The sequence below is a fragment of the Neofelis nebulosa genome, chromosome 15, assembly GCF_028018385.1.
Source record: "Neofelis nebulosa isolate mNeoNeb1 chromosome 15, mNeoNeb1.pri, whole genome shotgun sequence".
Classification (NCBI taxonomy): domain Eukaryota; kingdom Metazoa; phylum Chordata; class Mammalia; order Carnivora; family Felidae; genus Neofelis; species Neofelis nebulosa.
In genome coordinates, this window is record NC_080796.1 from 1760027 (window position 1) to 1787548 (window position 27522).

The 27522-nt window shown below is 41.3% G+C and overlaps 1 protein-coding gene across 1 annotated transcript in view; it reads right to left on the minus strand.

Annotated features, from left to right (window-relative positions):
- Positions 1-27522, minus strand: part of LOC131495881 (uncharacterized) — a 199036-nt gene that overhangs the window by 84429 nt on the left and 87085 nt on the right. The window contains exons 16-19 of the mRNA XM_058701054.1: positions 25879-25951; positions 17501-17591; positions 13612-13648; positions 8137-8209 (exon numbers count right to left, since the gene is read on the minus strand). Of these exons, the coding sequence (XP_058557037.1) occupies positions 8137-8209; positions 13612-13648; positions 17501-17591; positions 25879-25951 (274 nt within the window). The remainder of the gene's footprint in view (positions 1-8136; positions 8210-13611; positions 13649-17500; positions 17592-25878; positions 25952-27522) is intronic.

The following is a 27522-nucleotide window of genomic DNA, read 5'->3' on the forward strand; positions in this document are numbered from 1 at the left end:
CCTCATATATGCTCTCTTGATTCAGCGTCCCTTTGAATCTTCATTTGGCTATTGACTCTCTAAACGGATCATGGAAGGCCAGAATAAATACTTTCAAAGGCAGAAGCCTGGCTTGTATGCAGATTTCAAAAAGGAACTAACAAAACCCCTTCCTTTGCATTCCTGACCAAAATGAAAGGACATTTGAAATAAGTTTTGAAACAGAATCTTTAAAAGCGTACTTGCTATAAAGGAAAACTGCTTCTAATAAAATGGCAGACATTTGTTTCAGTGTCAATTCATACCTCACATGATCAGAAACTTTGGAGTATATCATGTTGTGTATCAACAAAACACTGTCGAAGCTGCTGCTTCGTTTAGGTAAACACAGGCTTGACCTTTTTCTTGACGAAAGAAGGGTTGGATCGAACGGCAAGGTTGGAAGAGAAACTTTTCTTAAAATTGTGATGAACTAGTAGCAGAAACAATGTAGATATAGGTATGGAACTCTTCAGAATGTGTAGTAAGCATTCAAACGGCAAGTATAAGAACATGTATGTCTCAGTCACCTAAAATGTGCCAAGCACTCATTTCACTATGCACATTTTCTTTTTTACACACAACAATAATAATAATGATTATGATGATGGAGTGAGCCTTCCTACAGCTTGGTCTCTCTAAGGCGTTGGAGTAAAATGATGATCCGTGGTCCTCTCTGTCCAGAATGTCCCTCGCCACGGTCTACACGACTGGGCCTTCTCATCTTTCACTTGGCACCTTTTGCCACTCTCAGATCTTTTCTGACTACCAAAATTCCCACTCCCACTCTCATCCTCATCCTCACTACAAACGCCCCCAATATTCTCTCAACTAACATTGTCCATTTCCTATCGATGAAGCCTTTATTGTGACTTCTAACAGACTGCTGTTGACTTACTTTTCTGCTCCGACCACAACAACCTAAACCCTCCACTTGTACACTCAGCAGCTAACTGCTTGGTACGTACTCAGTATACAAGGACCAATTAATTAAGGTCAAAACATTTACACTAATCTCACTGAGAAGATCTCAAAAGTACCCAATCACTATACCGTTGGCCCTTGAACAAAGCAAGGGTTACGGGCTCTGATGGCCATGCCCTCGACAATCCACAAATATCTTTTGAAACCTCAAAACCAAATAAAAAAAAAAAACAAAAATTCCTACTGAATTTCCTACTTTAAAAGCAATCACACTTAAAAATCAAAAAGTATATATGTATTGAAAACCAGAACGTTAAAGCAGAATCGCTTGTATATGCTCTCTAGGTCTAATCTACCTTTTCGGCCTAATTTGGCCATTGACTCTGTAAACTGAGCGTGGGAGGTCAGGGTTAGGATAACGGAATGCTGAGCTTACCAACAATATACACAGTCGATTAATGCATGTTTTCCCTGTTATATGTATTACATACTGTATTTTTACACTATAAACTGAAGGAAAGGTTACTAAGAAAATCGTAAGGAAGGGGTGCTGGGTGGCACTGTCGGTTCAGGGTCAGGCTCTTGACTTTGGCTCAAGTCATGATCTATACTTCCTGAGTTGAACGCTGACAGTGTGGAGCCTGATGAAAATTCTCTCTCTGTCCCCACTTCCCTACTCACGTGCTCTGTCCTCTCTCACTCTCCCAAAATGAATAATTAAAAAAAAAAAAACAAGATGAAAAAGAAAATCATAAGGAAGAGAAAATATGTTTACAGGATGGTACTGTATTTATTGAAAAAAATCTGTATGTATGTGGACTCCCACATTCCAAACGCATCTTGTTCAAGGGTCAAATGTATACCTTTATGATGTCATCGCTAAGAGCTTACGGGAACTTATTATAGCCCCAAATGAGAACATCAAAAACCCATTCTAACTTTCCATTCTTTTCTGGACACAAGGGCCATTTTATTGGCCTTTGAACATCTTCCCATCGAAAACAAGTATTCTTTGGGGGGCCTGGGTGACTTAGTCGATTAGGCAGCCAACTTTGAAATTGCGAAAAGCAAAGCAAAAGGTGGAGGGGGGAGTTAAGATGGCAGGGGAGGGGATCAGAATTCCCCTTGTCCCTCAAACACAGCAGTATTGAGGTCACAACACTTGGAATACCAGGAATACAGGCTGCAGAGGGACAGAAAAATCTCCACAGGTGCAGAGTGACAGCTTGGCGGGACAGAAGGGTGTGTATGAGAATTGGGAGAAATAAAATGGGCAGCACAGGCATGGAGTGGGGGAAGGCCTTTGGTGGAGAAACGAAAGGAAGGCAGAGACAGAGAGAGGCTGTGGGACGTGCATTTGGATATGAGAAAGCCTGTCCGGACCACAGACCAAGGAGAGGTCCAGAGAGCCAGTTTCTACTTTGGAAAACAGCCTTAGAGGGTAAAAAACAGAATTTTCAAGGCGGCCACACTTTCTCTCGACCAGAGCTACCACCTCCCATGCCTGGTGGGGAGGGAGCCGCCCCTAGGCTTGGTAGCAATCTCAGGGCTACCCTGGGAGAGAACACCTTGAGTATGGTGGAAAGGGGAGGTATTGCCCTGCCCAAGGGAAAAAGACCATGCAGGCACGAGCCAGAGGCCCTCTGTCCACTGGGCAGAGTGGCGCAACTCCACTACCAGGTCCGAGCAAAGCGGGATCCTACAGGGTTTTGAATCCCAGCTCAGTGCTCGGGTGGCACAGGGGACTGTGCAGCAAGGCAAGCCAGCTCCCCAGGCTATTCCGTGAGGATAGCCTAAACAGTGAGTTTTGAGACACCTCGTGTGGGCAGGATAGATGGGGTGTCGCCATGTCTCTCCCCATGACCAACATCGTGGGGCTTCAGGGAATGGACAGTGAGCCTCAGTGAAGGCAGGCCCATTACACCAAACCCTGACACTCTGTGCCTCGTAACTGCTTCTCTATAGGAGTGAGACTGACACTGATGGGACCAGACAGCCCCTGCTCTAGACCAGCACAGCCACCGGTCCCAGGCACCAATAGACAACTCTCCTCCGGTTTTCTATCTTAGTTTGTTTGTTTGTTTGTTTGTTTGTTTGTTTGTTTTCATTTGAGTTATTATTCTTTTGTCTTTCCTTTTCTTTTTTAATGTTTATTTCTTTATTTTGAGAGAGAGAGAGTGAGTGATCAAGCAGAAGAGATGCAGAGAGAGGGAGAGAGAGAGAATCCGAGCAGGATCCATGCTCTCACTGCAGAACCTGTTGGGGGTTCCGAACCCACCCACAGTGACAACATGACGTGAGCCAAATTCAAGAGTCAGACGCTTCACCTACTGAGCCACCCAAGCGCCCATCTTTTCTTTCCTTTGCTTTCCCTTTCTTCTCTTTTCCCTTTTTTCTCTTTCTACTCTCCTCTTTCCCCTTCTCCCTTTGGAAACAGCCTAGTAGTCTCGAGTTCACGTGGGTCAAAACTAATTATATATCTACATTTATCTATATATCTTAATATATACCTATATATCTATACATAGATATATAGAGATATATCTATATATTTTTTTCCTTTGTTCCTCTGTTCTGGTTCTTTGTTTGTTTGATTGTACATTTTCTCTATACTTTTCTAGATCTCCTTCTTCATTTTCCTCCCTCTCTTTCTGGATTAAGCCCTATAGCTCCTTTGAGTCACTTCCTGGTCTTTTTTTCAACTCCAGTCATTTCTCTTTTTGTTTGGGCTAAGGATTCTTCCCCACCTTCTTCCCCTTTTTTCCAGGATTACTTCAACAAACAAATCAAAGCACACCTGGTGGAAGGCCCAAACCGCCACTCCAAGTAGCGAGGACAGCAGCCAAAGACGCACCCAAAGAGTGCACACAACACACTCAAAAAAAATTTGTTCAACTGCCAGGCCCTGGACAGTGTAGGGGCTCTTTTTATTACAGTAGTACTCGCAGGTGTGGGACACAGAACAAGCGATTAACACACATAAAGGGCAGGAATCTAGCCAAAACGACGAAATCGGAGAATTCCCCTCAAAAAAAATTCCGGGAAGAAAGGACAGCCAGAGAAGGGCGCAAAAGAGACAGAAACCATATAGGTGAGCACATTTTTGGAATGACACTCATAAGACGCATAGTTGCGCTTGAAACCACGCATAGAAGACAGCAGACAATCTCCTGCTTCAGAGATCAAGGACCTAAGGAATCGTCACGATGAACGCTGAACATGAAATGGTGTAAAGGAGATACAAAGTAAACTAGATGCAGTGACAGCAAGGACGGGAGAAGCAGCAGACAGAATCGGTGAAACAGAAGATACAATTGTGGACAAAGATGAAGCAGGGAAAGGAAAGGAAGGAAATGACTAGATCACGAGGCAGGTACTAGAGACCTACGTGATTCAGTGAGATGAAATATTAGCCACATCCTAGGAGTCCCAGAAGAAGAAGAGTGAGAGAAAGGGGCAGAAGGTTTTTTTGGAACAACTTATAGCTGAGAGCTTCCCTCATCTGGGGAAGGAAACGGGCATCCAAGTCCTGGCGGCACAGAGAATTCCTTTCCAAATCAACAAACCCAGGTCAACACCACGACATGCCATAGCGAAACTGGAAAACTACAAAGATAAGGAGAGGATTCTGAAAGCAGCTAGGGACAAACGGGTCTTAATCGACAAGGGAAGACACGTAAGGCTAGCAGCAGGCCTGTCCAAAGAAACTTGGCAGGGCAGAAGGGAGGGGTAGGAAACGGTCAATGTGCTGAATGGGAACATCTGCGGCGAAGAATCCCTTCCCAGGCAAGGCTGACATTTAGAATAGAAAGAGAGAGAAAGGCTTTCCCAGACAAACAACACCTCATGGAGTTCATGACCACTAAACCAGCCCTGCGGGAGATCCTAACGGGCGACTCTGTGAGTGGAAAGCAGCAGAGACTACAAAGGACCAGAGGCCTCACCAAAAGCATGAAACCTTCAGATAACACAATGACACTAAATCCATATCTTTAACTAATCACTCTGAATGTGAATGGACTCAATGCCCCAGTCAAAAGACAAAGGGAATCAGAATGGGTAAAACACAAAACAAAACCAAACAACAAGATCCATCTATATGTTGTCAACAAGAAACTGATTTTAGACCCCAGGACACCTCCAGGTTCAAAGTGAAGGTATGCGGAACCACCTATCATGCTACTAGAAGTCAAAAGAAAGCTGGAGTCGCCACACTTCCACCAGACAGACTAGATTTTAAACCAGAGACTGTAGTAACAGATTCAGAAGGGCATTGGGTCGTAATTAAGGGGTCTATCCATCAAGAGGAGCTAACAACTGCAAATGTTTATGGCCCCAAAGTGAAACGCCCACACGTATGAATCGATTACTCACAAACATGATTAAATGTATACATACAAATACCATGATTGTAGACGACTTTAAGACTCCACTCATGGCAAAAGGTGGATCGTCAAGGCAGAAAATCAGTAAGGAAACACTGATCCAATGTGTCACTGGACCAGATGTATTCAGATATACATAGATCTATATTGGCCTCATATATATACATTTATATACATGGGTATCAACACCGATATATTAAGATCTTTTCACCCAACAGCAGTAGAACGCACATTCTTCTTAAGTGCATATAGAACATTCTCCAATGTCTCCAAGTGACATCCTGGGTCACAAAACAGCCCTCCACAAATATAAAAGGACTGAGATCATACCTTGCATATTGTCAGATCACAACAACGAGCACTTGCTCATTCTTTCTCTCTCTCCCTCCCTTTCCAAGAGAAATGCAAACATTTCAAAAACATTTAGCTCAGCCCCTTCCAAGAAAGAGAAAAACAAGAATAATAAACCTTGTGGGGCAACGAGTCCTGGATGGAAACCACACACAGACAGTAGAATTCCATAACCAATATGTTGACAATGGAGTTGACAGAAAGTGATGTACTAAAAGAACAGACACTAAAGAAATCGTTTCTGCAAGGACAAATTAGGGTAGGGGTAAACCATTAAAAACGAGCCTGGTGCGGGGAACACATATGTGGCACAGTGAGTTCAGCATCCACCTTCAGCTCATGAGTCATGATCTCACGGTTTGTGGTTATCAGCCCCACTTTGAGCTCTGTGTTGACAGCTCGGAGCCTGCAGCCTGCTTTGGATTCTGTGTCTCTCTCTGTCTCTGCCCCTACCCCGCTTGCACTCTGTGTCTCTCTCTGTCTCAAAAATAAATAAACTTTGAAAAAATTTTGAAAATACCGTAAAAAGCACGGGGTGAGAAGAGGGAAAAAGGAAACAAAAACAAAAACAAAAACAAATGACCAATCAATCAAGCATGAGCTTAAGACAAAAAAGAAAAGGAAAAATGTGAGCCAAAGAAGGCAAGTGGAAACAACATACATTTTTCAACAGGTACATAAGTAGGATTGGGAATATACTATGAAAAATAGTCCCTTTTAAACCTTTTAAAAATATATGTCTTTATATATGTGTGATATGTATATATATATATATATATATATATATATATATATATGTGTGTGTGTGTGTGTGTGTGTGTACGTTTAGGTGAACATAAATATGTATACATATAAGTGTGTATTTATATATGTGTAAATATATATGTGTATATATGTGTATATTATATATATCTCTACCTATAACTATCTATCTATATCTATCTATCTATATCCATATCCATCTACCTATGTATCTGTCTATATAATATTTATGTAAAAGAGAGGCTTTGACTCACAGTATATCCCTAATAATACTGACTCTTATCACTCTACAGTTATCTGGTTATAAATACTGTAATAAAGAATTTAATTTTTTTCACTATAAATACATTGTTCAATTCCTGGCATCTTTCGCTTCCGAAAAGCTAGAAATTATTACTAGACTAACAAAAGAACAGAAAAAGAGAGGTTCCTAACACGTCAACATTCACTATGGAGAAAGAATTGGGAATGAGAATTCTAGGAAGAAATGGGAACCTTCAAAGGATGTAGGTAATGGGACACAGATGGGGTTAAACAAACAAAGGCTGAGGACTTTTTCTCTGCAATTCTAAGCTCACAATGGGAGGATACTAAAAATAGACTGTAACCTTCTTTCTTATGTAACTCCTGATTTCCTCAATAGAATTCATTTGCGTGTATACATGTTAAACACTAAAACGGAATATAAACTGAAGCCTGACTTTTTAACTTCACATATTTAATTGTGATATATCATGCGTATTTGGTTACTTTTCAAACTCCATTCTACGGAATTCCATTTCCCTACTCATTTGTTCACATTCAAAAACCATGACATTGCTTCTTCCAAGCAAGACTTTATTTTAGGAGCTCCAGGAGTCAAACCAGTGCGTTCCCTAACCTCCAGGAGCTTATCATGATTTAGGGGCTTTGAAATGAATACTGAAACAAATATCAGATGTCTGAAACTTTAAATTTTAGAATCTGACACAAGGACTAGGAGGAGATAGTGTTCAAAGCTAGAATGGGCAAGATTTCTGAAATTAGAAATTTGACACCTTGGCTATGAAGAGCCTCTGCCCATAGAGCTACTCTTTTCAGCAAAATACGTATTCTTCGGGGAGATGCACAATTTTAACTTACCCCTCATGGAGTTATTTCAAAACTACAGGAGAACACCTTTGTAAGGTAAATGTTGAGAAATAATGTAAACATCTAAATTTCTACATTTTCTAATATGATTTTATTCTAAATGGAGAACAAAGGATAGAGCCAAAGGAAAATGCTGTATCTCACCAAAATAAAACGTGCCCGGGGCGGGGGGCAACCTACAATAGATACTTGGACCCAATCAGGTTTCATTTAGGCATGAGTATTATCAGTCATGTTATGATCACAGTAAGAATCCTTATCCTTAAGCAAACGTCATATTGCCTCCATTGTGGGAAAGCTTTTCCCAATATAATTTGACGGTCATTATATATTTTCCAGCCCATTCATTTATCAGCCTCCACCTGTAGGATTTACCAAAGTACAACAAAACAAAACAAAACAAAACATTCAACGCGTCATGTATCTGTAGAGTGGTTTGTCCTTGCTAACTTTCCATGACACACATAAAATGATGATACACAGGCTCCTCTTAAATTTTCAGAGTGAATAAGGGAGAAAACTCAATTCAGAGCAGGAAAGTGAGTTTCACGGGAGGGTACTTTACCTTGGTACCAAAATCTAAGTCTTCGCTAGATGAGGTAGACCATGAATCGTCAGGACCAGGTTTGTCAGAAAGCCTTTAGAGCAAAAAAATACAACAAAAACATGTTCATTCATTTAAAAACAAAATTTAAAAAAGTTAAGGGAAAGGTCACCTATCTGTTTATTCCACGAAGTTTCTTGGTATAATGAAAAGTTGGCCTCTGGTTTTGTCATTAAGTTTTATTTTAATTCCAGTAATAGAAACATCCAGAGTTATAGTAGTTTAAGTTGTACAATATAGTGATTCACCAACTCCATACTCACCCCGTGCTCATCATGACAAGGGCACTCCTTCATCCCCATCATCTCTTTCACCTTTCCCACCACTCACCTGCTCTCCACAACCATCCGTTTCTTCTCTGCAGTTAAGAGCCTATTTCTTGGTTTGTCTCCCCTTTTGTTTCCTCCCTTTGCTCGTTTGTTGTTTCTTAAGTGCTACATGAGTAAAATCATATGGTATTTGTCTTTCCCTGACTTTGCTTACCATACTACCCTCAGGCTCCATCCAGGTGATTGCAAATGGCAAGATTTCATTGTTTTATGATTGAGTAATATTACAGTGTGTGTGTGTGCATGTGTGTGTGCGTGTGTGTGTGTGTGTGTATGGATATACATATACACACACACATACATTCATGTAGGGCTTCTTCTTCGTTCACTCAGCTGTCAATGGACGCTTGCGCTGGCTGTTGGAAATAATGCCGCAATAAACACAGGAGTGCGTGTGTCCCGTGGAATTCATGTTTTTGTATTCTCTTGGGTAGTATCCAGTAGTGCAATTACTGGATCATAGGAGAGTTCTGTTTTTAATTTTTTGAGGAACCTGCATACTGTTTTCCACAGGGGCCGCACCCATTTGCATTTCCACCAACGGTGCAAGAGGTTTCCTTTGTCTCCACATCCTCGCGAACACTAGCTTCTTGTGTCTTGGAGTGTAGCCATTCTGACAGGTGTGACGTGGTATCTCGTTGTAGTTTGGGGGAGCATCTTTTCATGTGTCTGTTGACCATCTGTATGTTGTCGTTGGAAAAGGGTCTGGTTATGTGTACTGCTCATTGGTAAACTGGGCTTTTTTGGAGGGGGGTGATGTTGACATGTGTCAAGTTTTTAGACATTGTGGATACTAACCCTTTACTGGATTTGCCAAATATTTCCAAATTTGTTCTCCCATTCCAGAGGTTGCCTTTCAGGTTTGACTGTTTCCTTCACTGTGCAAAAGCTTCGTAGGTTGATATAGTCCCCAAACTTTATTCTTGCTTTATTTCCCTTGGCTCAAGAGACATAACTAGTAAAATGTGGCTACAGCCAAAGTTTGAGAAATGACGGCCTGTGTTCTCGTCAAGGATTTTTTTTTTTTTTTATGGTTTCAAGTCTCACACTTAGGTCTTTAATTCATTTTGAGTTTATTTGTGGATATGGTAGAGAAATTGGTCCAGGTTCATTCTTTGGCATGTGGCTTGTCCAGTTGTCCCCACACCATTTGGTGAAGAGACTGCCTTTTCCCCACTGGATAGTCTTTCCTGTTTGTGGAAGATGAACTGACCATACAGTGGTGGATTTATGTCTGGGTTTGCGGTCCTATTCCACTGAGCGATGAGGCTATTTTGTACGCCAGTACCCACCATACTGTTTGGAATACTACAGCTTTGGAATAGAACTTGAAAGCTGAGATTGCGATACCTCCAGGTTTCTTCGTTTTCAATGTTGCTTTGGCCATTCAACGTCTTTTGTGGTTCTATACAACGTTTAGGATTGTTTGTGTAGCTCTGTGACAAATGCTGTTGGTATGTTGACAGGGATTGCATGACATCTGTCGATGGCTTTGGGTAGTGTAGACACTTTAAAAATATGTATTCTTCCCATCTGTGAGCATCGGATGTCTTTCTCTTTCTTTCCGTCACCTTCAATTTCCTTCATCAGTGTTTTACGGTTTCCAGAGTACAGGTCTTTCACAATTTGGACCCTGTTTTAAAAAAAGCTTTCTGTTCTCTATTTGGCCTCGACCTCTCCTAACCTGTGAAATCTCCAGGAAAGACCCAGTCTCAGTTTCCATAACCAAATATGACAGGCAGGGAATGCTCTGAAATGGTTGAAAATTAAATGTGTAAACCTTACCACAATGACGTCTCACCTCACATCTGTCAGAATGGCTCAGTCTCCACACACAGGAAACAACAAGGGTAGCTCAGGGTGTGGAGAAAAAACAACCCTTGTGCACCGGTCATGGGATGTAAATTGGTATCGCCGCAGTGAAAGCCAGTATGGAGGGGCCTCAACAAATTAAAAACACAAATACCATAGGATCCAGTGATTCCACTACTGGGTATTTATTTACCCAAGGGAAATGGAAATACTAATTTGAAAAGATATACGCACCCCTATCTTTATTATAGCATTATTTACAATAGACAAGATATGGAAGCAACCCAAGTGTCCACCAATACATGAAGAGACCACACACACACACACACACACACACACAATGAAATATTATACAGCTCTAAATGAGAATGAGATCCTGCCATCTGCAACATCATGGATGTACCTAGATGGCATGAGGGTAAGTGAAATAAGTCAGACAGAGAAACACAAATCCTATATGATTTCACTTCTGTGCAGAATGTAAAAAGGGGAATAAATGAACAAACAGAGCAAAAGCAGAAACAGAACCATAAATGCAGAGATTTGACTCTTGCCAGAAGGGAGGGGAGGTGGGGGGATGGACAAAATGGGGGAAGGGGAGAGGGAAGTTCAGGGTTCCAGTTATAGAATGAATAAATCACAAGGCTCAAAGGTACAGCGTAGGGAATCTAGTCAGTGGTATCCTAATAGCCTCATACATTGACAGATGGGAGCTACGCTTATGGCGATCACGGTGAAACATCCAGAGTTGTTGCATCACATATTACATTGTGTGTCACGTAGACCTCCGTTTAAGTAAACGTATCAAAGTTTAGGTTTCTACGTTATGAGTGGTAGTACTAACTAGAGATTGACAGACTCAAAGTTCCCAAGGCCAACTTTGTTCCCACACTGGTCTTGCCTTATTTAGGTCCATAATAACTAGCAAGACACTCCAAGCCTTCAGGGGCATTCAGCTACCCAAGGAGGGAGATTGTGATCAAAATGGTCCCGGTAGTTGTGCCTCTATTTCTCTATACGCTGCCTGAATATTTTCTTCCCTATGAGATCCCACTCCTACATCACTCTTTGGCACGGTTCTGTGGCATTCCCCAACCTTTCAATCTTTAGCCTATGAAGCCATACACTCCTACAACAAGGATGGGCTCCAATGACCGAGGGTAGGAACCATGTCCTGCTCCTGGAGAACAAGCGAATTGGGAGTCTCACTCATCCACACAGTCACCTCAACATAGGCATGTTATCACCGATCCAGATGAAGCTCCCTTACTGATTTGACAAGTCAGACCTACCCCTGCCCAGCCCTACAAGTACATGGGAAGGGCATCACAGATTGAGGAAAAGAGGTGGAGTGAGGAGACAGCTTGCCTTGGGCCATACATCTCTGATGTTCGGAATCTCCACCCCCACCCCCAATTCCTTGAGAGGATCTAAGCTATCCTCCCTCAGTTGGGGTGGAAGTAGGGGATATCATATTTCTATCTGCTGTAAACAGACTCTGCCCAGAAGCTCAAATGATTTTTAATCTCTCTCATCAGAAAATCTGAGGTATGCTCGCACCTTCAATGAAACCAACACACACAAAAGCAGAAACCTGGTCACGACCCTCTTGAACTCTCTATTTGAATATGTCTTTCTAAACAACTCCCCTAATCCTGGGTCCTTCATTCCTGTCATTCACCTTTATCTCACTTGGCATAACCCCCCATATTCTGACATCTTTTCTCAAACTCGTATTCCTAACCAACTCAGTGTTGTTCTCCTTGAAACCTGGTCTCCTCTGCTAATTCAATTCTTACCCTCCTTCATTGTATTCATTAGACCCACTCCCCAGGCTTCTATTATTAAAACAGTTGCCTGCAAGATCAAGACAATAAAAGAAGGAAGAAAGGAAAGAAAGAAAGAAGAAAGAAAGAAAGAAAGAAAGAAAGAAAGAAAGAAAGAAAGAAAGAAAACCAGAATTTAAGTCGCATTTCTGTCACTTATCATATCCCTATAGGTCACTTCAATCTCTTTTGAGTTTCAAATTCTCCAGGGAAACAACCATTGGGCAAGGAGGTTAAACATAGGTTGACACACCAGAGGGTGTTTTGAAGAATTAATCTCTGAGGATCCCTACATCTGGAGACTCTAATTGCTTTTGATTTGGCCTCTGGAAAAATGGAGAGTCCTTAGCTGGAAGAAGTGGGGAAATTATTGGAAAAAAAAAAAGAAGAAGAAATACCAAGGAAAAAAGAGAAGAAAGTCAAAAGGCAAAAATACAGTACAAAAAGTCATTGGAAAAAAAAAAACAACTCCAAAAAAACCAAAAAGCTTCTTAGAACTAGACAAGGATACTAGCCCAAAGGGAAACCAGCCTGGGAACTTAGGCAACAGAGAATCATATAGCAATATCCTCGAAATAGAGAGTGAGTTTAATTAATGTAACATGGTCTACAACTAGATATCCTTCCCTTACAGAAAACTCATTTGTCTCAAGAAGAGGGGATATCACTACATCTAAGGAGTTGCCTGACGACATCTTGCTTTTTATGTAAAAGCCTTGACACCATGGCCATAGCTGACATCCACCCTAAAATCTCGGATGGTAAAAACAAGGGACTAGTTACCACTGCACTAATGACTTTTGTTGGCACTGGTGGTCAAATATATGAGGCCAAATGCTTGGACTAACCTGGGTTCTTAAGCAAACCCTAAATTAGTGTTCCGACATCATTACCTTTGACATTCTGAGTTGATCTGCCCTAGGATCTGTATCTTCATCTCAGTGCTGCTGAGGAACCAGGGAATGGATGTGGAAGCTTCACGGGCTGATGGGCAAAGCCCCTCAGCAACCCGTGAACTATGGAATCATGGTCGAGTCATCAACCTCCCTGAACCACAGTTGACAAAGGAATAAAATGTAGGCTACAATAGCACAGCTACTTGGCAAAGCTATACAATGACTATATAACGGAACAGATGTTACCCATAGGATATAGTGTCTGGTCCAGTGTAGAACACGCAACAACTGCTTTTGTTCTCTGCGTTCCCTTAGGAGACACATAATTTTCAGTTCATTCATTCCCTTTCCTTTCCTTTCATTATCCGTTTCATTTCATTTCATTCCTTTATACTTTGAGAGTGAGTGCCCACAGAAATCGGGAAAGATATCCCAAGGAGGCTGTCAGCGCAAAACCCGACGTGGGGCTTGAACTCACAAACCTCAGTTGAAATCAAGAGTCACACCCTTAACCGACTGAGCCACCCGGGTGCCCCAGCAAATGTCATTTTTACAAATCCATAAAAATCCTACCTGGCTCTAGAATCTTCCTCAGCATTCTTATCTGCTCCTAAAGAAGAAAGCAAAATACATGTTAAATCGACAATCGATAAATAGAGGAAAATTACAAGTGTACGGCTTATGATTTGTCAAAAAGTATTGCTTTCGGACCACACCTGGAAACCACACTACACTGAATGGTAATTATACCATTCGTAGGCTTAAAGCACTAAGAAATCTTACTTTCTCCTCTATATTGACCAAAACCAAGAATGGGTTTTATCAGAATTTGACACCTACAGGGGAACTGATGTTTACAATGGCCATCGCTGACCGACACTGTGACACTGGAGGAAACGGGTATCGTTCGGAGAATGATTATCATGAGCTGACAATGTCAGACTGAAGCTAGCATGATTTTTCTGGACTTCCACTACTAGAGGAATTGAAAGAGAATATCTTTATTTTGCTGTAACACGGCAGAACTTCCCCAGCTCTTCAGCAGACACTCTTCAGTTTTAGGAGGAAACACCCCCTCACAACGTGTGCTCTATAGCTATTGTACTTGGCAGCGTGGCCAAACAATAGCAAACAGACTCTCCCTGGCCTTATTTCCAATGGTAAGGTAAGAAGGAAAGATTTGGCATTCCACTTTGATATAGTTCTAACCTCTTGAGGCTGTCTCCTTCCATTGCTAGAGAGTCTATCTAGACCCGCCGCACATCACAGAGGAGGATGATCCCAATGTGAGTGCTCTGTAGTGGTTCATGAGGTCATTTTTCTCAACCCTCCCCATTAGGTGACACACAGCTAGAGAAATCATACTTTTTGTCATGGAAGGCAGAGGTCATCAGATCCTCTACTGATGAGCAACTAAACAAAACAAAGGGCAAAGAATATCTTGAATGCCTACATTCAATTACCAGGATATTTTCACTTTCTAAACATTCAAAGACATCCACTCTATGATTCTAACTATATGACACCTGGAAAGAGCAAGGCTATGGAGCTAAGGGTTGGGGTGAATGTAGGGAGAAACGGGCACGGCACAGAGGACTTTTAAGGCAGTGGAACTCTTTCACACGATACCACAAAGGTGGATTCACATCATTACACATTTGTTAAGACTCATAGAACGTATGACACCAAGGCTGAACACTAATGCAAATTAGAGACTTGGCCTCCAAATGAAGAGTTCGTGTCCATAGAAAATGCACCACTGTTGTCAGGGTGCCTGGGTGGCTCAGTCGGTTCAGCGTCCAACTCTGGATCTGAGCTCAGGTCATGATCTCACAGTTCATGGGATCAAGTCCTGCATCAGGCTCTGGGCTGACAGCACAGGATTCTTTCCCCCCTCTCCCTCTGCCCCTTGGCTGCTCACACGCATGCATGCTCTCTCACTCAAAACTAAACCAAGGAACTGAAATAAAAAATTCCTACTAAAAATGGACCACTGTCGTGCAGGATGTTAACAACAGGGGAGGCTAGGCGTGTCCGGGAGCATGGTATGGTATATGCAGACTCTCTGTACTTCCTATTATATTTTGCTGTGAACTTAAAACTGATGTAAAACATCAGGCTTATTAAATGTATGAAACAACAAAAACAACAAAATATGGTTTCCATTGAAGCTACTCTTAGCATATACCAACTCATGATACAGTCACCTTGAACATTAAAATAGAGATCAAAGTAACACAATAGGGGTACTGTCTCCCATTTGGAAGTGTATGAAAATGCATACACAAAACACAAAAATACAACGGTTATTTGTATACTTAGGCAACAAAACAATTGATGAATATGATCCAAAATCTTATACCTATAAACAGGGGTTCAGCACCATAGGAATCAAACCTGGGTTTTCCATATAATTACGAGATTTTCATTCTAATTTTAAATCAAAAATCATTATGTTGATCATACGTAAGAATCATAATGAAAGCTTAATCACATAAAAAAAAGATTATAATGACCTCATATTGCCCTTGTAATTTTTATACAAATACCTACTTCATATGGATGATGAAACTGAAACCAGTACCATGGTAGCCATCATGCTCCATGCTAGCAAAACAAAATTTGAAGACACCACCAAAAATGACGTCAGGGCTATAATTCCTATGCAGAACAGATTTCATCCAGCAGGCCAAAGATGGCTACCCTCAGAACATCCTACTTGAATGACTGGCCCTTGGTGGTTCCCTGGGATCTTGGATTTCAGGAGGGTTCCCACCATTCCCTAGCTGGTTAAGAGTGGTTCACTGTGCCTAAGTGCTGGTACAAGCAATGTCCTTAAGGCTGTACACTTGATTTCCTTGGTGGAAACCTGGAATTTGGGGACATGCTAAGGAGAAGATGCCTATGTGATTAGCATTTGATGAAAACCTCGGGCACTGAGTATCCATAAGCCTCGTACTGGCAGACAACATTTCACTTGTGCTGTCCTAATTTCATGCTGGAGGAATTTAGCACATCCTGCTAACTCCATAGAGAAAGGATTCCTGGAAGCCTGCGCTTGCTTTCCTCTGGCCTTCACCCCATACACCATTGCTCGGTGCTCATTGGCCTTTCTAGCCTGTCCCCATACCAAGCCACACGCATGACTACAACTATATGCTGAGTCCTGTGAGCTCTTCTAGTGAATAATCAAATCTGGGTGTCATTGGGATGCCTCTAACACAACTGCATTATATGCAATTTTATTATTTCGGTTGATGTCTTTCACGTGGTTACAGTCAGAAGGTTATGTCACAGAATACCTTTCCTGGAATCTCTTTTCTTGGTATTTGCCTTGAAAATTCCTACATCCCTATTTATCCATTTGAAGAAAGGTTTAAAAGGAATAGATGAAATCATGATGTCAGAAAGTGTGAAACAAGCAACAATCTTATTTTACTCTGAAAAAAAAAAACAAACAGAGGGAGAGAGCAAATCCTGGTGATTGCCCCTATGTTCTACCATATAAAAGTTCTCTGAAATATGAAAAATCAGTTAATTTTCTCCAACTACCTAGGACTTAGTTCATTTTTCTGGCAGGTAGGAATCAAAGAAGTAACAGGGATCATTCTACAACAATCAGAACTGTCAGACAGAATATGAAAACATACTACTGATTATAGTGTTCTTTTGTTTCTTTCCCTTATGTTCCTAGAACATTAAAAATATAGTTCACCTATTAAAGGCAGTTATTGCCAAAATAATCAAAAGCCACAAATACGGCATCCAAAATGTCAGATGAGTTATCTTGATGTCTCCCTATCTGACCCTCCTTCCAATTCTCTTATTTTGCCCTAAATGATACTACCGTATGAAGTACCCCCATTTTATAAGGCATTAACGTATATACATTTATCATTGACTACAAATGCTTATGTTCACCCATGGTAGTTAGGACATAACTCTGCATCATCAGCTAGGTCAGTCCTTAATGTCTTGCCAACAGTGAGGATCACAGTAAGAGTGGGAACATTTGGGGATACCACTCTGGCAAATTCTGGTACGAGAAGCTCACCTGATAGTGTTGCTGCATTTTAAATAGTCTGCTCTTCCCTTTAAAGAACTAGTGTATTTTACCACCTTCCAGTAGAAACACAATACACACCGGCTTACTTTCCTTCATTTACTCCCTGTAGTCTCCGCCATTCACATCATTCCCTGTTTGGCTCGTCTCTTCTTTCCTGAGGTTCCTTAGGCCTTCCAGTGTCTTGAAAGGGAACTAGTCATTTAGCTCCTTTGGTGGCACTCTCAATTTAATCTGTTGCTGACACCACATACGATATGCAACTTATCTCCTTTTCACATCTCTTTCTCTTTCCTATGCACTTAACAGGCCGTTTTCTTTAGATATTAGAATATATCAGTATTCCTGTTTTCAATCAACATTCTGTCAAATGACCTTTGAATAAAATACAGTGCTTACCTTCTACTTGTCCATTTAATATACTTTGCCCTTTCTGATCCACAGCTCCAGAGACATGAGGGACATATTTGTTGGGCTTCTCAGACATACTCTGTTAAAAGTAGCATCAGTAATGAGTTGCGTGAAGACTTCCTAATCCTTTTCCAAGAAAATATCTGAATTTATGACTTTAATAACAATCAGACTTACAAATAAGAAAACCGTATTGAACACCAAAACATTTAAATACAAAACCTCATATATGCTCTCTTGATTCAGCGTCCCTTTGAATCTTCATTTGGCTATTGACTCTCTAAACGGATCATGGAAGGCCAGAATAAATACTTTCAAAGGCAGAAGCCTGGCTTGTATGCAGATTTCAAAAAGGAACTAACAAAACCCCTTCCTTTGCATTCCTGACCAAAATGAAAGGACATTTGAAATAAGTTTTGAAACAGAATCTTTAAAAGCGTACTTGCTATAAAGGAAAACTGCTTCTAATAAAATGGCAGACATTTGTTTCAGTGTCAATTCATACCTCACATGATCAGAAACTTTGGAGTATATCATGTTGTGTATCAACAAAACACTGTCGAAGCTGCTGCTTCGTTTAGGTAAACACAGGCTTGACCTTTTTCTTGACGAAAGAAGGGTTGGATCGAACGGCAAGGTTGGAAGAGAAACTTTTCTTAAAATTGTGATGAACTAGTAGCAGAAACAATGTAGATATAGGTATGGAACTCTTCAGAATGTGTAGTAAGCATTCAAACGGCAAGTATAAGAACATGTATGTCTCAGTCACCTAAAATGTGCCAAGCACTCATTTCACTATGCACATTTTCTTTTTTACACACAACAATAATAATAATGATTATGATGATGGAGTGAGCCTTCCTACAGCTTGGTCTCTCTAAGGCGTTGGAGTAAAATGATGATCCGTGGTCCTCTCTGTCCAGAATGTCCCTCGCCACGGTCTACACGACTGGGCCTTCTCATCTTTCACTTGGCACCTTTTGCCACTCTCAGATCTTTTCTGACTACCAAAATTCCCACTCCCACTCTCATCCTCATCCTCACTACAAACGCCCCCAATATTCTCTCAACTAACATTGTCCATTTCCTATCGATGAAGCCTTTATTGTGACTTCTAACAGACTGCTGTTGACTTACTTTTCTGCTCCGACCACAACAACCTAAACCCTCCACTTGTACACTCAGCAGCTAACTGCTTGGTACGTACTCAGTATACAAGGACCAATTAATTAAGGTCAAAACATTTACACTAATCTCACTGAGAAGATCTCAAAAGTACCCAATCACTATACCGTTGGCCCTTGAACAAAGCAAGGGTTACGGGCTCTGATGGCCATGCCCTCGACAATCCACAAATATCTTTTGAAACCTCAAAACCAAATAAAAAAAAAAACAAAAATTCCTACTGAATTTCCTACTTTAAAAGCAATCACACTTAAAAATCAAAAAGTATATATGTATTGAAAACCAGAACGTTAAAGCAGAATCGCTTGTATATGCTCTCTAGGTCTAATCTACCTTTTCGGCCTAATTTGGCCATTGACTCTGTAAACTGAGCGTGGGAGGTCAGGGTTAGGATAACGGAATGCTGAGCTTACCAACAATATACACAGTCGATTAATGCATGTTTTCCCTGTTATATGTATTACATACTGTATTTTTACACTATAAACTGAAGGAAAGGTTACTAAGAAAATCGTAAGGAAGGGGTGCTGGGTGGCACTGTCGGTTCAGGGTCAGGCTCTTGACTTTGGCTCAAGTCATGATCTATACTTCCTGAGTTGAACGCTGACAGTGTGGAGCCTGATGAAAATTCTCTCTCTGTCCCCACTTCCCTACTCACGTGCTCTGTCCTCTCTCACTCTCCCAAAATGAATAATTAAAAAAAAAAAAACAAGATGAAAAAGAAAATCATAAGGAAGAGAAAATATGTTTACAGGATGGTACTGTATTTATTGAAAAAAATCTGTATGTATGTGGACTCCCACATTCCAAACGCATCTTGTTCAAGGGTCAAATGTATACCTTTATGATGTCATCGCTAAGAGCTTACGGGAACTTATTATAGCCCCAAATGAGAACATCAAAAACCCATTCTAACTTTCCATTCTTTTCTGGACACAAGGGCCATTTTATTGGCCTTTGAACATCTTCCCATCGAAAACAAGTATTCTTTGGGGGGCCTGGGTGACTTAGTCGATTAGGCAGCCAACTTTGAAATTGCGAAAAGCAAAGCAAAAGGTGGAGGGGGGAGTTAAGATGGCAGGGGAGGGGATCAGAATTCCCCTTGTCCCTCAAACACAGCAGTATTGAGGTCACAACACTTGGAATACCAGGAATACAGGCTGCAGAGGGACAGAAAAATCTCCACAGGTGCAGAGTGACAGCTTGGCGGGACAGAAGGGTGTGTATGAGAATTGGGAGAAATAAAATGGGCAGCACAGGCATGGAGTGGGGGAAGGCCTTTGGTGGAGAAACGAAAGGAAGGCAGAGACAGAGAGAGGCTGTGGGACGTGCATTTGGATATGAGAAAGCCTGTCCGGACCACAGACCAAGGAGAGGTCCAGAGAGCCAGTTTCTACTTTGGAAAACAGCCTTAGAGGGTAAAAAACAGAATTTTCAAGGCGGCCACACTTTCTCTCGACCAGAGCTACCACCTCCCATGCCTGGTGGGGAGGGAGCCGCCCCTAGGCTTGGTAGCAATCTCAGGGCTATCCTGGGAGAGAACACCTTGAGTATGGTGGAAAGGGGAGGTATTGCCCTGCCCAAGGGAAAAAGACCATGCAGGCACGAGCCAGAGGCCCTCTGTCCACTGGGCAGAGTGGCGCAACTCCACTACCAGGTCCGAGCAAAGCGGGATCCTACAGGGTTTTGAATCCCAGCTCAGTGCTCGGGTGGCACAGGGGACTGTGCAGCAAGGCAAGCCAGCTCCCCAGGCTATTCCGTGAGGATAGCCTAAACAGTGAGTTTTGAGACACCTCGTGTGGGCAGGATAGATGGGGTGTCGCCATGTCTCTCCCCATGACCAACATCGTGGGGCTTCAGGGAATGGACAGTGAGCCTCAGTGAAGGCAGGCCCATTACACCAAACCCTGACACTCTGTGCCTCGTAACTGCTTCTCTATAGGAGTGAGACTGACACTGATGGGACCAGACAGCCCCTGCTCTAGACCAGCACAGCCACCGGTCCCAGGCACCAATAGACAACTCTCCTCCGGTTTTCTATCTTAGTTTGTTTGTTTGTTTGTTTGTTTGTTTGTTTTCATTTGAGTTATTATTCTTTTGTCTTTCCTTTTCTTTTTTAATGTTTATTTCTTTATTTTGAGAGAGAGAGAGTGAGTGATCAAGCAGAAGAGATGCAGAGAGAGGGAGAGAGAGAGAATCCGAGCAGGATCCATGCTCTCACTGCAGAACCTGTTGGGGGTTCCGAACCCACCCACAGTGACAACATGACGTGAGCCAAATTCAAGAGTCAGACGCTTCACCTACTGAGCCACCCAAGCGCCCATCTTTTCTTTCCTTTGCTTTCCCTTTCTTCTCTTTTCCCTTTTTTCTCTTTCTACTCTCCTCTTTCCCCTTCTCCCTTTGGAAACAGCCTAGTAGTCTCGAGTTCACGTGGGTCAAAACTAATTATATATCTACATTTATCTATATATCTTAATATATACCTATATATCTATACATAGATATATAGAGATATATCTATATATTTTTTTCCTTTGTTCCTCTGTTCTGGTTCTTTGTTTGTTTGATTGTACATTTTCTCTATACTTTTCTAGATCTCCTTCTTCATTTTCCTCCCTCTCTTTCTGGATTAAGCCCTATAGCTCCTTTGAGTCACTTCCTGGTCTTTTTTTCAACTCCAGTCATTTCTCTTTTTGTTTGGGCTAAGGATTCTTCCCCACCTTCTTCCCCTTTTTTCCAGGATTACTTCAACAAACAAATCAAAGCACACCTGGTGGAAGGCCCAAACCGCCACTCCAAGTAGCGAGGACAGCAGCCAAAGACGCACCCAAAGAGTGCACACAACACACTCAAAAAAAATTTGTTCAACTGCCAGGCCCTGGACAGTGTAGGGGCTCTTTTTATTACAGTAGTACTCGCAGGTGTGGGACACAGAACAAGCGATTAACACACATAAAGGGCAGGAATCTAGCCAAAACGACGAAATCGGAGAATTCCCCTCAAAAAAAATTCCGGGAAGAAAGGACAGCCAGAGAAGGGCGCAAAAGAGACAGAAACCATATAGGTGAGCACATTTTTGGAATGACACTCATAAGACGCATAGTTGCGCTTGAAACCACGCATAGAAGACAGCAGACAATCTCCTGCTTCAGAGATCAAGGACCTAAGGAATCGTCACGATGAACGCTGAACATGAAATGGTGTAAAGGAGATACAAAGTAAACTAGATGCAGTGACAGCAAGGACGGGAGAAGCAGCAGACAGAATCGGTGAAACAGAAGATACAATTGTGGACAAAGATGAAGCAGGGAAAGGAAAGGAAGGAAATGACTAGATCACGAGGCAGGTACTAGAGACCTACGTGATTCAGTGAGATGAAATATTAGCCACATCCTAGGAGTCCCAGAAGAAGAAGAGTGAGAGAAAGGGGCAGAAGGTTTTTTTGGAACAACTTATAGCTGAGAGCTTCCCTCATCTGGGGAAGGAAACGGGCATCCAAGTCCTGGCGGCACAGAGAATTCCTTTCCAAATCAACAAACCCAGGTCAACACCACGACATGCCATAGCGAAACTGGAAAACTACAAAGATAAGGAGAGGATTCTGAAAGCAGCTAGGGACAAACGGGTCTTAATCGACAAGGGAAGACACGTAAGGCTAGCAGCAGGCCTGTCCAAAGAAACTTGGCAGGGCAGAAGGGAGGGGTAGGAAACGGTCAATGTGCTGAATGGGAACATCTGCGGCGAAGAATCCCTTCCCAGGCAAGGCTGACATTTAGAATAGAAAGAGAGAGAAAGGCTTTCCCAGACAAACAACACCTCATGGAGTTCATGACCACTAAACCAGCCCTGCGGGAGATCCTAACGGGCGACTCTGTGAGTGGAAAGCAGCAGAGACTACAAAGGACCAGAGGCCTCACCAAAAGCATGAAACCTTCAGATAACACAATGACACTAAATCCATATCTTTAACTAATCACTCTGAATGTGAATGGACTCAATGCCCCAATCAAAAGACAAAGGGAATCAGAATGGGTAAAACACAAAACAAAACCAAACAACAAGATCCATCTATATGTTGTCAACAAGAAACTGATTTTAGACCCCAGGACACCTCCAGGTTCAAAGTGAAGGTATGCGGAACCACCTATCATGCTACTAGAAGTCAAAAGAAAGCTGGAGTCGCCACACTTCCACCAGACAGACTAGATTTTAAACCAGAGACTGTAGTAACAGATTCAGAAGGGCATTGGGTCGTAATTAAGGGGTCTATCCATCAAGAGGAGCTAACAACTGCAAATGTTTATGGCCCCAAAGTGAAACGCCCACACGTATGAATCGATTACTCACAAACATGATTAAATGTATACATACAAATACCATGATTGTAGACGACTTTAAGACTCCACTCATGGCAAAAGGTGGATCGTCAAGGCAGAAAATCAGTAAGGAAACACTGATCCAATGTGTCACTGGACCAGATGTATTCAGATATACATAGATCTATATTGGCCTCATATATATACATTTATATACATGGGTATCAACACCGATATATTAAGATCTTTTCACCCAACAGCAGTAGAACGCACATTCTTCTTAAGTGCATATAGAACATTCTCCAATGTCTCCAAGTGACATCCTGGGTCACAAAACAGCCCTCCACAAATATAAAAGGACTGAGATCATACCTTGCATATTGTCAGATCACAACAACGAGCACTTGCTCATTCTTTCTCTCTCTCCCTCCCTTTCCAAGAGAAATGCAAACATTTCAAAAACATTTAGCTCAGCCCCTTCCAAGAAAGAGAAAAACAAGAATAATAAACCTTGTGGGGCAACGAGTCCTGGATGGAAACCACACACAGACAGTAGAATTCCATAACCAATATGTTGACAATGGAGTTGACAGAAAGTGATGTACTAAAAGAACAGACACTAAAGAAATCGTTTCTGCAAGGACAAATTAGGGTAGGGGTAAACCATTAAAAACGAGCCTGGTGCGGGGAACACATATGTGGCACAGTGAGTTCAGCATCCACCTTCAGCTCATGAGTCATGATCTCACGGTTTGTGGTTATCAGCCCCACTTTGAGCTCTGTGTTGACAGCTCGGAGCCTGCAGCCTGCTTTGGATTCTGTGTCTCTCTCTGTCTCTGCCCCTACCCCGCTTGCACTCTGTGTCTCTCTCTGTCTCAAAAATAAATAAACTTTGAAAAAATTTTGAAAATACCGTAAAAAGCACGGGGTGAGAAGAGGGAAAAAGGAAACAAAAACAAAAACAAAAACAAATGACCAATCAATCAAGCATGAGCTTAAGACAAAAAAGAAAAGGAAAAATGTGAGCCAAAGAAGGCAAGTGGAAACAACATACATTTTTCAACAGGTACATAAGTAGGATTGGGAATATACTATGAAAAATAGTCCCTTTTAAACCTTTTAAAAATATATGTCTTTATATATGTGTGATATGTATATATATATATATATATATATATATATATATATATATGTGTGTGTGTGTGTGTGTGTGTGTACGTTTAGGTGAACATAAATATGTATACATATAAGTGTGTATTTATATATGTGTAAATATATATGTGTATATATGTGTATATTATATATATCTCTACCTATAACTATCTATCTATATCTATCTATCTATCTATCTATCTATATCCATATCCATCTACCTATGTATCTGTCTATATAATATTTATGTAAAAGAGAGGCTTTGACTCACAGTATATCCCTAATAATACTGACTCTTATCACTCTACAGTTATCTGGTTATAAATACTGTAATAAAGAATTTAATTTTTTTCACTATAAATACATTGTTCAATTCCTGGCATCTTTCGCTTCCGAAAAGCTAGAAATTATTACTAGACTAACAAAAGAACAGAAAAAGAGAGGTTCCTAACACGTCAACATTCACTATGGAGAAAGAATTGGGAATGAGAATTCTAGGAAGAAATGGGAACCTTCAAAGGATGTAGGTAATGGGACACAGATGGGGTTAAACAAACAAAGGCTGAGGACTTTTTCTCTGCAATTCTAAGCTCACAATGGGAGGATACTAAAAATAGACTGTAACCTTCTTTCTTATGTAACTCCTGATTTCCTCAATAGAATTCATTTGCGTGTATACATGTTAAACACTAAAACGGAATATAAACTGAAGCCTGACTTTTTAACTTCACATATTTAATTGTGATATATCATGCGTATTTGGTTACTTTTCAAACTCCATTCTACGGAATTCCATTTCCCTACTCATTTGTTCACATTCAAAAACCATGACATTGCTTCTTCCAAGCAAGACTTTATTTTAGGAGCTCCAGGAGTCAAACCAGTGCGTTCCCTAACCTCCAGGAGCTTATCATGATTTAGGGGCTTTGAAATGAATACTGAAACAAATATCAGATGTCTGAAACTTTAAATTTTAGAATCTGACACAAGGACTAGGAGGAGATAGTGTTCAAAGCTAGAATGGGCAAGATTTCTGAAATTAGAAATTTGACACCTTGGCTATGAAGAGCCTCTGCCCATAGAGCTACTCTTTTCAGCAAAATACGTATTCTTCGGGGAGATGCACAATTTTAACTTACCCCTCATGGAGTTATTTCAAAACTACAGGAGAACACCTTTGTAAGGTAAATGTTGAGAAATAATGTAAACATCTAAATTTCTACATTTTCTAATATGATTTTATTCTAAATGGAGAACAAAGGATAGAGCCAAAGGAAAATGCTGTATCTCACCAAAATAAAACGTGCCCGGGGCGGGGGGCAACCTACAATAGATACTTGGACCCAATCAGGTTTCATTTAGGCATGAGTATTATCAGTCATGTTATGATCACAGTAAGAATCCTTATCCTTAAGCAAACGTCATATTGCCTCCATTGTGGGAAAGCTTTTCCCAATATAATTTGACGGTCATTATATATTTTCCAGCCCATTCATTTATCAGCCTCCACCTGTAGGATTTACCAAAGTACAACAAAACAAAACAAAACAAAACATTCAACGCGTCATGTATCTGTAGAGTGGTTTGTCCTTGCTAACTTTCCATGACACACATAAAATGATGATACACAGGCTCCTCTTAAATTTTCAGAGTGAATAAGGGAGAAAACTCAATTCAGAGCAGGAAAGTGAGTTTCACGGGAGGGTACTTTACCTTGGTACCAAAATCTAAGTCTTCGCTAGATGAGGTAGACCATGAATCGTCAGGACCAGGTTTGTCAGAAAGCCTTTAGAGCAAAAAAATACAACAAAAACATGTTCATTCATTTAAAAACAAAATTTAAAAAAGTTAAGGGAAAGGTCACCTATCTGTTTATTCCACGAAGTTTCTTGGTATAATGAAAAGTTGGCCTCTGGTTTTGTCATTAAGTTTTATTTTAATTCCAGTAATAGAAACATCCAGAGTTATAGTAGTTTAAGTTGTACAATATAGTGATTCACCAACTCCATACTCACCCCGTGCTCATCATGACAAGGGCACTCCTTCATCCCCATCATCTCTTTCACCTTTCCCACCACTCACCTGCTCTCCACAACCATCCGTTTCTTCTCTGCAGTTAAGAGCCTATTTCTTGGTTTGTCTCCCCTTTTGTTTCCTCCCTTTGCTCGTTTGTTGTTTCTTAAGTGCTACATGAGTAAAATCATATGGTATTTGTCTTTCCCTGACTTTGCTTACCATACTACCCTCAGGCTCCATCCAGGTGATTGCAAATGGCAAGATTTCATTGTTTTATGATTGAGTAATATTACAGTGTGTGTGTGTGCATGTGTGTGTGCGTGTGTGTGTGTGTGTGTATGGATATACATATACACACACACATACATTCATGTAGGGCTTCTTCTTCGTTCACTCAGCTGTCAATGGACGCTTGCGCTGGCTGTTGGAAATAATGCCGCAATAAACACAGGAGTGCGTGTGTCCCGTGGAATTCATGTTTTTGTATTCTCTTGGGTAGTATCCAGTAGTGCAATTACTGGATCATAGGAGAGTTCTGTTTTTAATTTTTTGAGGAACCTGCATACTGTTTTCCACAGGGGCCGCACCCATTTGCATTTCCACCAACGGTGCAAGAGGTTTCCTTTGTCTCCACATCCTCGCGAACACTAGCTTCTTGTGTCTTGGAGTGTAGCCATTCTGACAGGTGTGACGTGGTATCTCGTTGTAGTTTGGGGGAGCATCTTTTCATGTGTCTGTTGACCATCTGTATGTTGTCGTTGGAAAAGGGTCTGGTTATGTGTACTGCTCATTTGTAAACTGGGCTTTTTTGGAGGGGGGTGATGTTGACATGTGTCAAGTTTTTAGACATTGTGGATACTAACCCTTTACTGGATTTGCCAAATATTTCCAAATTTGTTCTCCCATTCCAGAGGTTGCCTTTCAGGTTTGACTGTTTCCTTCACTGTGCAAAAGCTTCGTAGGTTGATATAGTCCCCAAACTTTATTCTTGCTTTATTTCCCTTGGCTCAAGAGACATAACTAGTAAAATGTGGCTACAGCCAAAGTTTGAGAAATGACGGCCTGTGTTCTCGTCAAGGATTTTTTTTTTTTTTTATGGTTTCAAGTCTCACACTTAGGTCTTTAATTCATTTTGAGTTTATTTGTGGATATGGTAGAGAAATTGGTCCAGGTTCATTCTTTGGCATGTGGCTTGTCCAGTTGTCCCCACACCATTTGGTGAAGAGACTGCCTTTTCCCCACTGGATAGTCTTTCCTGTTTGTGGAAGATGAACTGACCATACAGTGGTGGATTTATGTCTGGGTTTGCGGTCCTATTCCACTGAGCGATGAGGCTATTTT